This window comes from Carica papaya, chromosome 9 (assembly GCF_054855325.1).
Source record: "Carica papaya isolate Zhongbai chromosome 9, ASM5485532v1, whole genome shotgun sequence".
Lineage (NCBI taxonomy): Eukaryota > Viridiplantae > Streptophyta > Magnoliopsida > Brassicales > Caricaceae > Carica > Carica papaya.
In genome coordinates this window covers 3725766-3740526 of record NC_142317.1, presented here as the reverse complement: position 1 = coordinate 3740526, position 14761 = coordinate 3725766, and the positions used below count along the sequence as shown (strand labels likewise).

At 32.6% G+C, this 14761-nt stretch overlaps 1 protein-coding gene across 6 annotated transcripts; it reads left to right on the top strand.

The window, feature by feature from the left end:
• The first annotated feature begins 6381 nt into the window (after positions 1-6381).
• Positions 6382-11535, top strand: LOC110823348 (Tetratricopeptide repeat (TPR)-like superfamily protein). Of its 6 annotated transcripts, none has more exons than XM_022053712.2 (6): positions 6382-8094; positions 8941-9916; positions 10041-10408; positions 10559-10654; positions 11034-11121; positions 11229-11535. In XM_022053712.2, exons 1-2 carry the CDS (start codon positions 6574-6576, stop codon positions 9745-9747), a joined length of 2328 nt encoding a protein of 775 aa, XP_021909404.1. In that variant the 5' UTR covers positions 6382-6573; the 3' UTR covers positions 9748-9916; positions 10041-10408; positions 10559-10654; positions 11034-11121; positions 11229-11535. The 6 variants fall into 6 exon arrangements, with proteins under 6 accessions (XP_021909404.1, XP_021909403.1, XP_021909402.1 ...); XM_022053711.2 differs by having other exon boundaries at positions 8941-9977; XM_022053710.2 differs by having other exon boundaries at positions 8941-10170; positions 10235-10408.
• The last annotated feature ends 3226 nt before the right edge of the window (positions 11536-14761 follow it).

Here is a 14761-nt window from a genome sequence, read left to right as displayed (position 1 = left end):
ATGACTGTGGGGTTGGGTAAAGTTTTGGCAGTTTGTTACCTCGGTTAAATCTAATTTAGCGGGATTAGTAAATCGTATCATGAATAAATCATTCGCGGTAAAAAAAAAAAAAAGTTGAATTTTACGAGGTAAATTTTGTAATTTTGGGTGAAATAAAAAATTAGAAATATGTATGAAAAGAAAAGGGGAATTTTAAAAAGGAAGGCATAAAGAAACTCCTACATTTTGTTTTTAGAAAGGATGAAGTGAAAATTACAGTACACTGTCGGCTTAAACTTTTTAAGAAATGACAGGGAAGATAATTGTTGGCAAACTTGCCAGTAAATATGCATATTTGTATCTGTAAATATATATATACACATATATTTACCATAAGAAATTCACCCTACTCAGAAAAAAAAAAGGGTAAGAAATTTAAGAAATTCACCAGGCAAAAATTTATAAAATTAAATTTATTTTTAATATTGACAATATGCAATAATTATATAGTTAGATACAAGTCTATTTCAGTCTTCTTTTTTAGTTGATAGTCTTGTCTTTTATATGCATAATGTATTTTAGTTTACAGAATTCCATTAACGTATAAATTAGCTACATTAATGATTAATGGTCCAAATAAAAGAATAGAACATGTATTATTAAATCTGAATGTCTGGTACTACATGCTTTGTATATATACATATATATATTTATATTTATATGCGTATGCATGTGTATTATATTATATTGTATTATATGAGAGTATTATAATGTACGTATATGTATGCAAAGCTATCATTTTTAAAATGATTTTCTTTGAGATCTATGCTTATCCTATTCCCATATATTGGAATGCCATAACCACACTTTCAATACGTGTTAGATCTACATCCTTCCCTCTCCATATCCACACTAAAAAAAAAAAATACACATACATATATATTTATACTTTGCGTATATACACACACATATATATTATACGTACACGTTTAATTATTGTGTATATATATATATATATATATATTCCTATACATGTGTTTAAGCATACGGAGACCTTTGAACCGTTAATTATTGAAATAATGGAGTTTGAAATAAGAGAAAAATTAGTGCATGTTATTTATTTAATTCCCATTTCATTTATTAGGAATTATTAAAATATTCATAATTACATAATTATTAATTATTATTATTTACAAGCAGCTATGGGTTGCCTCCTTGCTTGTGTACGTGTGTATGTTTATATATAATAATTATATTTACAGCTATGGTGTTTTGTTCTTCCAATATGAGGTTTCACTTATAGGGGACATGTAATATAAATATTAAAAAAAAAAAAAAAAAAAAACTTTGACTATTTATAGGATATGGTATGGTCGAATTGTTTTAGGGTGGGATTATAATAATAATTATACATAAATACATATACATATATATATATATATATATATATATAATATTTACAGATGGTTCTTTTTCAGATTCTGCCTCTCATCATCTGGGTCTCCACTAAAACAAAGTATGAATTTAATAAAAATTTGGCACTTTGAAAATATGGAAAAGTTCAAGTTTTAAGATACCAAACCATGACTCACCAACTTAATTGGCTACTTTTTGTTTACAATTATTATCAGTTAAAAAATATTAGGTACTTTATTGCATGTAGAGGGCATTTGACATTATATTATATTTTTCAAACATAATTCTGTGAGCACTACATAATGCTGATGATATAATATGTGTGTATATATATGTGTGTGTGTTTTTGCCGAGCATAGAACTCACAAAAATATTGCCCAGCTAAGGCAACTAAATCTTTATCTTATATTTATATGCTATGCTATTTAATAAATTTCGTGTATTATTTTTTTAATGGTTTTTGTCTTTGTGGTTCATATAATTCTACCCTTATGTGTATCTTCATATATATATATATATATATATATGTGAGAACATAGATATGCTCTCCATTTCTATAACCAATGTTATCATTCACAAATTTATTGTATTACACTTAGCCACTTTGGTTATTACTTTTACTTTTCATGATGAATGGATGACAGATTTAGGATATGATTAAAGTTCTATAAAAATAAAAATAAAATCATATTTAGCATATATATGTATTGAAGAAATCAATAATTATTTCAAAATTTATCTTTAATTACAAAAGCTTTAAAATTTTAATAGAATAAAATAAAAATAAAAATAAAAATTTTAAAAATTATAAATGAAATGAAATAATATGTTAAAATAATTAAATTGAACTATTTTTTTTTAAAATAAAAATAAAAATAATTAAAGATTACCAAATTTGTTATTCTATAGTTAATGAACTATAAAAAGTTTGGGCAACTTTCTCAAAAGTTATAAATAATAAAAGGTACCTCAACTTACCACTGATTTATATTATAGTTTTAATATAATATCAAACTATATATTACTACATCCTTTCAAAATATACAAAATATTACTATAAATTCATAATGTTTGATTTAATAAAATTTTATATTTAATTTATTAATATATTGATTTAATTAAAAAATATATATAATAATTAAAATTTATTAATTGGACTAAATATGTGCAATTAAAAAATATGAATTAATTTTTTTAATTAAAAAAATATATATGAAAAGAGAAGGAATTTATAAAGCATGCATGCATTGGTACTGGAGCTATTGGTGGGCTTGCACGCGTTCAGTCCAAAAGCTGCTGCAGGTGTTTAAAGAAGAAAATCAAAGCTTAAATTTTTGCAGCGATGGTTTTATTTCATAAATGTTGATGGTGTGTATCACGTGACAATTAATTTTCATACTTTTATCTATAATTAATTTTTCCTGTTCCACATATAATGCTGTTTTTTGGTCACGGGGAAAGTGAAGCTTATATTTATATAGTTATAAAAACAAAATAAAATAACACTACTGATATATAAATATATTGTACAAAGGAAAAAAAAAAAAAAAAAAACCCCTTTGAAATTTTCAATTGCAATTTATATTAATATATGTCAAAATTTTATTATAGCATTTATTAGAAGAAAATTATTTATATCCAACTATATTCTGACCATGGAAATATAATATATATATATATATAGGATATAGATGTACATAGCAACGTGATTAGCCAAGAATGAAAATTTGGACCACCATGTTCTTGCTTTATTTGTTTGTTTCTGTAAAAGAAAATAATAAAAAATATAGGTGCATCATATAATTTAGTTTGGTTGGTCCACCAAAATGATAGGTAACATCAAGCATGATTAAAGCAAAAAATATATATATATATATATATAGATTGGTGTAAAATAGTGTTGGTGTTAACTCAATCTACTAATTAACTATTTAATCCTAATTATTAGTTTAATAAAATAAATTAATCTCACAATAATCGAGGTTCTTATTTCAATGGAAGCAAAAGAAAGAATGTGGTAAAATATTATAAATTAAATACCACTAATTTATAATATATTAATAAATACTAGTAATAAAATATAAAAATGAATTAATTAGTATATTAATATTTTAATTTAGGCAGCTGTTTGAGAATAATGCAATGTCTAATCTTCTCCCTGGATCTTTCCGATATAAGTCTGAATGGATTGACATTGCAAAAAACAGACGAAGAAAAGTACAAAGAAGGAAGTTCTTCTAGCTACCAGTCATAATTACTACTGGGTATTTTTCGTTTGAAACAAACAAGCTAATCATGAAATTTGAGCAGTAGCAATCATTAATTAAGCAGTTGTATATTGCAACTAATTCTGATTTCAACATTTCTGTTTCAGCACTAGGAATGAAATCATCACATACAGCAGATACACCTCGAGACATAAGAATAGGGTAAAAATTCCTCATTCCCGACTATATGCATATATATTCATATGTATTACAATATTGTTGTTTATTTTTTAACAAAAATCTAGACAAGGAATCCGAAGTACAAAATATGGTGGAAAAAGGTTGGAACTTTGCTGTAACTTTACCTTTTATATGGAGTTTACTGTTCCTGCACCAGGACGTAAATGACAGGCTTGAGTCGTACAATATTGTTGTACAACTCAGACTTCATAGTGGTTTTCTTTTTATAAATCTGCTGCTATGGTATCGTCTTCATAGATTTTTTCCAGGATCTTGTCTGCTAACTGTTCGATAAAATGTCTAAGAGGTTTTACTGTTCTTTTCTGAGATTAGAGTTTATTGAGTCATCGACATTGATTATATAATCCATAAATGAGTTTTGTTTGTATTCGAATTGATCTTTAACAAGCCTGGTGGTTTCAGGTTATTTCTTCTTTTAACTGCTGATATAGGTTGCTGCTGCAGAAGACAGTCGTACGCTGGGCACTTTCAGCAGACAGCTAATTCAATTGGGTAATTTTTCTTTGTTCTCAAAAATGGAAGTTTAGTGTGTGAATCATGAAAAGTTTTGGGTTAATAGAATCAGATTGAGGCTTCTAGAGAGCGTATTTTCATTGTTTTGTTTGTTAATCGAATGACTACTGTAAAATTCATGAGTTTAAGAAAGTTAATTAGTTTAGTTCCCACATGAATGCAAATTGAACTTCTCAAGTTATTTTCATAGAGCTGACAATGAAAAGCATTAAATGTTTCAGATTTCCAAGCCGTGCTATTGTCAATATTATAGTGCTCGGTGTTGCTTCATTTAGTGCAATTGAGTGTTATGTTCTGTTTTGGCATGGAGATGATAGTGTGCTAACGTTCTTCTCTGTGCAAGATTTGGATTTCACTAAGATTAATTTATAAACCAGCTTGCATGTATATAGAATCCAAATAATTCGACAATGTTTCCCATGAATTTTATGTCTAATTCAGACACATAAATTCTTCGTGGTTTCTCTTTTTGCTAGTTACTAGACAGATACCAGCTACGAACTATGCAATATGAAACAAGAGATAATGTGACCAATGATATTTATATCAAATTTTCCTGCAATCATCGGCATTGCCACTTTATTACTTTGTCGGATCCTTAGCAGCACCAAAGTATAGAAGCCTGCTAACGACAAGGAAAAAGCTGTGGCCATGGACATTAATTGGATGGTTCTATGTGTTAAAAAGACTTGTACCCTGCAGCACAATTTTAATGTCTGTGCCATAAGGAACCACCAGAAGCTTCTTCAATTTCAGGGTTCTTGTTTTCATCTACTCCAGTGTAATCAAATGCTTTCCAAGAGGATTGGAGGAGCAGACCTTGGTAGTGAGATTCTTGTAGTGGCTTTCCAATGCTGGAACAGAGAGACAAAGGAAGAGGATTGATTGTTTATCGAAGCAAAGAATCTCTTTCCACGGTAACCTTTGCTTATCTTGTCTGTTTTGAAGGACAGTCTTGAAGATTAAGGCTTATAGTTGTGATGAAGCTCTTATGGATTTTCTGTGGAATTTGACATGAGTACTGGAAAGGTGCAAGGCTCTTGATTCTATCGTAAAATTTAGTTGCAAAGGCGGTACCTTTCGATTCAGGCAGGTCTAATGTTTGAATTAGTATCAGTTTTGATCAGTGCAGGGTTAATTTTTCTTGTGCTGGGATTTGAAGGAATTGTGGTTGAGTTGTTGAAAGGGAAAAGATTGATGAGACATGGGTGGCCAACAGTCGGTTCGGTCGATTAAAAAACTTTTACTTTAATTGTTGTGGTTTTCGAGGGTTTTTGCATACCTTACATAACTAACATATGATCACATAATTTTTACTTTTAATTTCTGTTGTAATGAAAGATACCTGATGAATGAGTGAGTATTGCAAGTCAGTTTGGTACCATTCTTCCTTGTATATGGATACGTGTAGATATATTTTTGTATCTAAGTAGTTACCTTTGGTAGAGCAAGGGTAGAGAGGTCCAGGGAAGCCATTAGTGATATATGATATGGAAGCATTCGTTTATGTATTTAACAAATATATCAATGAAGTACTCTAATTTTTAGAAGCTAAGATCATATACTTCATACACTGTCAGCAGCTTCTTTATATCCATGCAAACATAATTGCTACTACAACCGCTGAAATCCAAAACGCTCTCGTTTTGCTCCTTCATTATTCTCCCATGCTCTTTTAATAACTCTCACTATATTTTCCTCGAATTCTTTTGTTCTTCCAAATTGAGACAAATTGTGGGGAAAAAAAAGAAAAAAAAAATTGAAAAAGATTTCATCCTCACCTATATAATTTGTTGTTCAATTAAGAAAATAAAAAGATTTTCCACATCTTTTCTTAAAGTAATAGTTTAATTTTAAAATATTAAAAAAAAAATCTTGTAATAATATATTATTTTCCTTTGCTCTCTTAATTTTAATTTTTATTATTCTCTTTTAAAAAAAAAAAGATTAATTTTACTATTCAAACCAAAATAATTTCTTTAAAACCTCTATTCATTTTTTTTGTTTCCTCGGATTCCTCCTAATTCTTTTTTTTAATTTTTTCTTTTTTTTCTTATGCAATATAAATTTTTATTCAATCATAGTAAAATTTATTAAATATAAATAAGCTGAGAGAAAAAAAAAAAAAAAAAAAAAGAACACTTGCAGTAGCCACTGGGCAAAGTGTAGCAAAAATCTGAATTTGAAGCTTAAGGCAATGCGCGGGAAGTACCGTTTAAGACAGTTTCACATCAGCGCACAGCAGAACGAAGCACAGACCTTAAATGAACTTCGAAGCATAGAAAAGAATCCATACCCATCCAAGAAAACTCTGTCTTCAATGCATAAAACCAAGAACAAAGCGCCACCAAAAGTCGGAGACTCGGACATTAAGGAATTCAACATGACCATTACCAATTACATGCGCAATGGACGGTGCGACTCCGCTGTCCGTGTCTTCAACACCATGCCTCGTCGAAGTTCTGTTACCTACAACGCCATGATATCTGGGTATTTGATGAATGAAAGATTTGATGTTGCCAGGGAGGTGTTTGAGGAAATGCCCGAGAGAGATTTGGTTTCTTGGAATGTGATGATCAGTGGGTATGTTAGGAACAGGAGTTTGAGTGCTGCAAGGAAGTTATTCGAACAAATGCCGGAGAAAGATGTTGTTTCATGGAATACTATGTTATCTGGGTACGCTCAGAATGGGTGCGTGGATGAGGCAAGGAGGATTTTCGATAGGATGCCCAATAAGAACGCAATTTCCTGGAATGGTTTGCTTGCTGCGTATGTGCAGAATGGAAGGATGGAGGAGGCTGTTAGGTTGTTTGACTCCAAGAATGATTGGGAGTTGGTTTCATGGAATTGTTTGATGGGTGGGTTTGTCAAGAGGAAGAGGATTGGGGATGCAAGGCGTCTTTTTGATAGAATGCCCATGAAGGATGAGATTTCCTGGAATACTATGATCACAGGTTATGCCCAGAATGGAGAGATAGCAGAAGCACGAAGATTGTTTGAAGAATCTCCTATTCGAGATGTGTTTACATGGACAGCAATGGTGTCTGGGTATGTGCAAAATGGCATGGTAGATGAAGCTAGAATAATTTTTGACGAAATGCCAGATAAGAATGCAGTATCCTGGAATGCAATGATTGCAGGATATGTGCAAACCAAGAGAATGGACAAGGCAAGGGAACTGTTTGAAGCAATGCCTTGTCGGAATGTTAGTTCATGGAATACAATGGTCACTGGGTATGCCCAAAGTGGTTGTCTTGATCAAGCCAGGAACTTGTTTGATAGGATGCCTAAGCGTGATAGCATTTCTTGGGCTGCCATGGTTGCAGGTTACTCTCAAAGCGGTTATAGTGAAGAGGCATTAGGCCTTTTTGTACTAATGCAAAGAGATGGTGAAAAGCTGAATAGGTCCTCATTTTCCTGTTCTCTGAGCACATGTGCTAATACAGCTTCTTTGGAATTGGGCAAGCAGTTGCACGGGCGGCTGGTTAAGGCAGGATATGAGACAGGGTGCTTTGTGGGGAATGCACTTCTTTTGATGTATTGCAAATGCGGAAGCATAGATGAAGCATATAGTGCATTTGAAGAAATAGCAGAAAAGGATGCTGTCTCATGGAACACAATGATTGCTGGTTATGCCAGACATGGATTTGGCAAAGAGGCATTGAGGGTTTTTGAGTCAATGAAAGCAGCAGGTACTAAACCAGATGATGCTACCATGGTAAGTAACAACTTTTTTATTTATGAAAGGATCCATTTTACCTTTACAATTTAGAGACCATATTGCGTGGGATCAAGAAAAAATCATGCATTAAAAGGAAAAGTAGAAAACGGAATGATCTATACCATCATTCTGGGATGAACTAAACTTGATACGTTCTTTCACATTCTTGTAATTGACCTTTCACATATTCTCCCAGGAAGTAAGAATAATTCCAATGGAAATACTTGTCGGATTCGTCAATATATGTCCCATCCCTGTGATAGGTTATGACTTCTAAATTTTTATTTTACCTCTTGAAGAAGTTGTGATCTTGGAGGCTAGCATCTTGTTGCATTGCCTAAAACGGACGATGGTTTTGTTTTTCAGATGTCAACTTTTCCCCATCTTTTCATACATAATGTTTCGGCAAAGTTCTGTTTGAGTATGGACCTGACGTAGTGTGGATAAAAAAAAAATCTGACTACAATGCTCCACCTATGCGATTATTCATTACATCTTTTCTTGTCATTTCTTTGATTTCCATCAAGCAAAGATTTCCTTTGTAGTGTACCCCGTATACAGAAAGCTCACATGCACACGCACAAGGTGAACGTGTATCTTTGCTGCTTCTGATGAAAAATCCAGTGACTACATCTGTTTGATGCTTTTGTTGTTTGGAAATGTTTTTCCAACTTGAGCTAACCTATTCTTCTAGTTATTATATCTTGGATCAACAGATGCAATAGATGGAATATAATGAAAGAAATGCATGATGTCTTTTAGCCAATATATCTTATTTTCTGTAGTCCATTTTTCCTATCAAATCATTCTTACTTTTTGTTTTCCTTTTTATTTGCATTTCAGGTTGCTGTATTGTCTGCTTGTAGTCACACTGGATTAGTAGAAAGAGGCAAACAATATTTTTATTCAATGAACAGAGATTATGGTATAACAGCAAATTCACGACATTATACTTGCATGGTTGATCTTCTTGGTCGTGCTGGGCTGTTGGAAGAGGCCCAGAATTTAATGAGAAATATGCCTTTTGAACCAGATGCTGCAACATGGGGTGCTTTACTTGGTGCGAGCAGAATTCATGGAAATACTGAGTTAGGTGAAAAGGCTGCTGAGATTATTTTTGAAATGGAGCCCGATAATTCTGGGATGTATGTCCTTCTCTCTAATTTATATGCAGCTTCGGGCAGATGGGCTGATGTTGGTAAGATGAGACTAAAAATGAGGGACAAAGGTGTAAAGAAAGTGCCTGGTTATAGTTGGCTTGAAGTGCAGAACAAGATTCACACATTTTCAGTTGGGGATTGTCTTCACCCAGATAAGGATAAAATTTATGCCTTTTTAGAAGAATTAGATTTGAAAATGAAGCGTGAAGGGTACATCTCTTCCACCAAATTGGTCTTACATGATGTTGAAGAGGAGGAGAAAGAGCACATGCTCAAGTACCACAGTGAGAAGTTAGCTGTGGCCTATGGGATTCTATCTATACCAGCAGGAAGGCCGATACGTGTGATAAAAAATTTGCGTGTTTGTGAAGACTGTCACAATGCCATAAAATGCATTTCCAAGATTTTCGGAAGATCGATAATTGTAAGGGACAATAACCGCTTTCATCACTTTAGCAGCGGTTCATGTTCTTGTGGGGACTACTGGTGAGTCCAAAGATTGCCTATGGAACTTTTGCTGCTCCTAGAAGGAAATAATGGAAGTGGGTGTTGCTGCTGATTGAGAAAGAAAAGTTTCTTCTGGAAATGCCTCTCGAAAGCAGTTTGATTGATTTCGAAAAGATAAAGATTTGAAGTTAATGGCTGCATTATGCAATCAAGTTAGTCCTCTCTTTGGATCAGGAAAGCTGATATGAATGCACTTCTTGACTGTCATGACATGTAAGAGAGCTTCTCTTATTTGTAGGATCAGTCTAATTCTACTAAGAGATCTGTATATACCAGGTTTAAGGACCTCTAGAAGTAAAATTTGGGTGATCAACATGCGGAGAAAAAGTGAAATGAAAAGAAGCTTAGAGCTTTTCTCTAATACAAATACAGGCAGGCAATGGCTGCACATTGTTCTTCAAATAAGGTTAATCTCCTACTACATCTTCAAAATTTGAATATTTGGATTTGAGCATACCTTTGATTTCTAGATTCTTTTTTGTACATATGATCTCTTCTGCTGACAAATCACTGGAAAGTGAAATGATGGGTGCCAGAAATCACTCGGAAGCAAAATTCATTGCTGGAAAAACTAGATATCATTTATATCCATATTTCCAACCAAATGAATTATCAAGAATATGCTTTCAGCAATTATTTTTGAGGTATTAGCTTGTTATCTATATACTATTTTGTCTGAATGATTTAACTAAAAAAAGAACATATTGTTTTAGATGTACGAGCAGACTAGTGCAGAAACATTATACACAGCGGGATAACTTTTTTTTTTATCTTGGTTTTTCGGTTATTTACAGTTAATTTGAAGCAAAATATTTATTGGTGAGGAGCTTAGCATTGATTTGCCGCAGCATGATCTAGAGGGCTAATTGTCCTGTTCTCATATGGAATCGGTCAGTAAACTGCTCCTTAAACATCGTTAATGCATTTCCTATGCGTACTTGCCTGTGCTGATAAGCTTGAAGTGCTGAATCTTGATGTGAAAACTTTTGGAAGCCTTTGGCTTAGTTTTCATATAAAACTTATATTTTGGGAATAATTTATAAAAAAATATTTTCTTAACTTAAATGTAATTATTAAATTTTCATCTGTAAGTTAACTGTTGAAAAATTAATAATTTCCTTAATAATGTAAAATTACTTTTAAACTGTTTTACTTTCAGATAATTATTGAATACAAACTTTTGACATAAGAGTTAATAGAATATCAATATATAAAATATTTTTATAACAAAAATAATATGTATTCTTCTAATCATCTAAATAATCACAGGTGGATGGAGCTTGTTCCTTACTGCTTTTAGGTGAATTTCTTCATATTTGATCAAAGGTTGCAACACAATCGCCTAAAATTTGATACGGTTGAGATCACTTCAAAACCTTTTTCATGCTAGAGTGTACCTTCTAGCGTTTAAGTTTCATGGAGATCGAAGTATGCACATATATATAATCACTCTTGTTCTGGCAGGAATACCGTAGCCATGCAGTTCCATAGTTGCAGATGTTTCTCGAGGAACCAGGAGAGGTGCAGAAGGGTGCAATCTCATACCTTCTTTAATGGTGCATTTCAAGTAATTAATTCATCATGATTATATCATCACCTTCTACCTTTGATTCTTACCCGCCACTCTTCACACCTCCTCTTGAACTCTCTTGTCACATTCGGGTTTCTCATCAGTTCCAGCATTGTCCAATCTAGTGCTGTTTGCGTTCCGTGCAACAAACATATCTTGAAATTTTGAAAAGGATAGATGCAATTTTCTTTCCCGAGTCAACTTAAAGTCAAGCTCTTCATTATTTGTCTGATGCTTCTCGATCAGGAAAAAAAAAAAAAAAACATCAAAATTTTTTGAATTTTGTTTAAGGTTGTGTGATAAGACGAGTTAAAACATTTATAAAACATCTGAAATAAGGAAATCCATCACTAAAATTAGACTTGTGAAATTTCTCCCTTCAACTTGGCTAATTTAATACTCTTCCACCATTTTCAGCTTTTCACTTCATAATGTATTCAGACATTATGCTAATATAATGAGTACAGAACAGGTTGCTCATATTTGTAAACCTTAAACTGGTCATAGAGGTGTCGTCATTCATTCTGCAACCTCCTGAGAAATTGATGGGAAATTATTGGGCCAGACTGAATTCAGCCCATATTTATATATGATTATGAAAAGGAAAAGCACCTGATGAGGTCGACTCAATTCAGCCCATTTAATTATTGGGCCAGACTAAGCTCCGTCTGTAAATTTAGTTTATAATTTGTTATATATTATATTTACTAAAAAATATTTTATTTTTCAAAATTTAAATTTGTGTATTTAATTATTTAAATTTGAACTTTAAATTAGTTCAGTGCCTAATATTCTCATTACTTTATCAAAAATTCATTTCTTATGATTTATTTTATGCTCTTATGACTTAATTTGTAACACTCACAAAAACTTTTTTTTTTCATTTTTTATTAATAAATATAATTTTTTATTTATTTTATTATATTTTAATTTAATGGAAAAAAAGTTAAAATTTATTAATGATTAAATTGAAAATAATTTTGAAAAAAATGAGTGAAAAATTGGATTTGAGGGGTATTTTTAAAAGAAAAATTAGAAATCGGAGGTTAAAATGTAATTCTAAAAAATTTTGCTACGTCAGATGCCCGGTCAGCAGCCCCGACCAACCAAGATGCGCCAAGTGGAAGAAACGCTGATGCGAGAGGCCACGCAGGGGGGGAGCCAAGTGGGCGATCCACGTGTGCGCAATCGAACGACTGATATCCATTCCCGCGCGCACGGATGGCCCAGAGTGAATCGCGCACGGACGGTCCAAATTAGATCACGATGAACAGCCCAGATTCACTCCTTATTTAATCGCGATCGGACAGTATAGATCAAACACGATCGGACGGTCCATATCAAAAGCGGATGGGTATAAATAACCCCATCCGCACTCAAACCTTAACCCTAACCGCCAGAACCCCTCGCCGGAGATGACAACTCAGCCTCGGAAAATTTCACAAACCGCCTCCGATGAGGCACTTCACGATTCCCGTTTCGCGTAATTTTTCCACTATTGTGATTACCGTTTTCTTCTCTACAGGTTGACCAAAATGAAACATCCAACCACAACATGAGCCGGAGTAGCCGCCGCACTGGAGAGCCCTGTTGCCGGTGAGTTTCGATTTTTTATATTTTTTTGGCTCACTAAGGCCCTTTAGCGTGTGTACTCGCAGGAATCGATGCAAAAACGGTCGACCCGAGGTGGACTGCCGCCGCCGGAGCTTTCGAAATTGGCCGAGCGGGCCCTGGGAATGATTTTGGGTTTATTTAGAACATTTGTAGGTACTATAAGCACGTTTCAGTTCCCAGAGAAAAATTTAGGAAACCCAGGGACCGCTCGTAGGTGCAGTAAACTGTTTAACTTTTCGGCGACAAATCAAGTAAGGACCTATCACCCTATTTTCTATCATAAAATTGAAGTTTAAATAAATAATAATACGGTATTTTGTACAAATTAAATAGATGTGCATAATTAATTGCGGATTGCTAATGGAGCCCGAACCGGACATTGTCTCTGTCGATTTATTTTACAGTCTAAAAGCATGATAGTATCTGATTTATCTATTTTATTGTTTAAATGCATGCATTACTGCCTTACCTGACTACTGTTTGATTTGGAATTTGAGACATGATTGTATTACCGGATGCATATTTATTTATTTATATGATTATGTTTGATTTGGTAATGGAGACTAAAGAAAAATAGGAAAGGGTTGTGATCAAATAAACAGATGGAATGACAGTCTTACTAGATATCCTAGGAGATTGTGGACGGACCGAGTATATAGGAAACCCTACCGTGAACGTTGTCTCATACCGAACGGGGTATGGAGACTTGGCAATTTGACGCTCATACCGGACGGGGTATGGGAACAACTCACTTCACCCTCATATCGGACGAGATATTGATGTTTAATATTTTGGCGCTCATATTGGACGGGTATGAGAACAGTCCTGTAATTGAGATTGTTAAGGAAAATGGTTCACGTGTAGCAGGGACACCCCTATGAACCCCCATGGATACTAGTAGGCTGGTGAAATGAGAAACAGTTATGATTTAGTTTATTGTTAATAGATATGAAATTATGATATGTTCTATGTCGCTGATTATTCATAGAGTTATGATCTGTATGATATTATTGTCTCTATAGGTTGTTTTCATAAATTCCACTACGGTAAATAGTTTTATGATTGATAAACGCATTTGCTAAATTTAGTACTCCATTAGTTATTTTGATTTTATACCGACATTTACTTCTGTACCAGTGATATAGTGTGATATCCTTACTGAGATAGTGTAGCTCATCATTTATTTAACCATTTCAAATCAAGAGAACTTAGTTCTAGAGTCCGATCCGCAAAAAGATTGCGAGTAGATGCTAAATACTTTCTATTTTATATTATTTTTCTTATTTCTCATGTTTCTTTCAGAGAATTCATTCCGTAATATTATTCAGTACTTTTAAATTATTGTATAAGGGATGTAAACATTAACATTTTATTTCGCTTCCGTACTTAAATTATTATATATTTTCTTTTGGCTTTCTGGGGTTTCTACATAATTAATTTATGCATATTAATGATTAAATGCATCACTATTTTTTTTTAATAAAAATATATTTTCGTGCTTCAAAATATACAAGAGCAATAATATATTTGAACGAAGGCTTAAAATAAAACTTTGATTGACACAAAATCTCATTTGCTGATTTACAACATCCATACAAAAATAATTTACGTAATATAATTTTGTTTCCTTTTAAGGGTTAAGTCGGGAGTATTTTAGAAATAATTTACTTTTTTTCAATTCTAAGTTTTCTATTTAACATATATTACATATGCGTGACAAATTTATGTTCAATAAAATAACTGATTTAAAGAAACTATGAAAATTTATTTTTTATTTTTTTTAACATAAAAATATTACAGAGGTTGCCCTAAA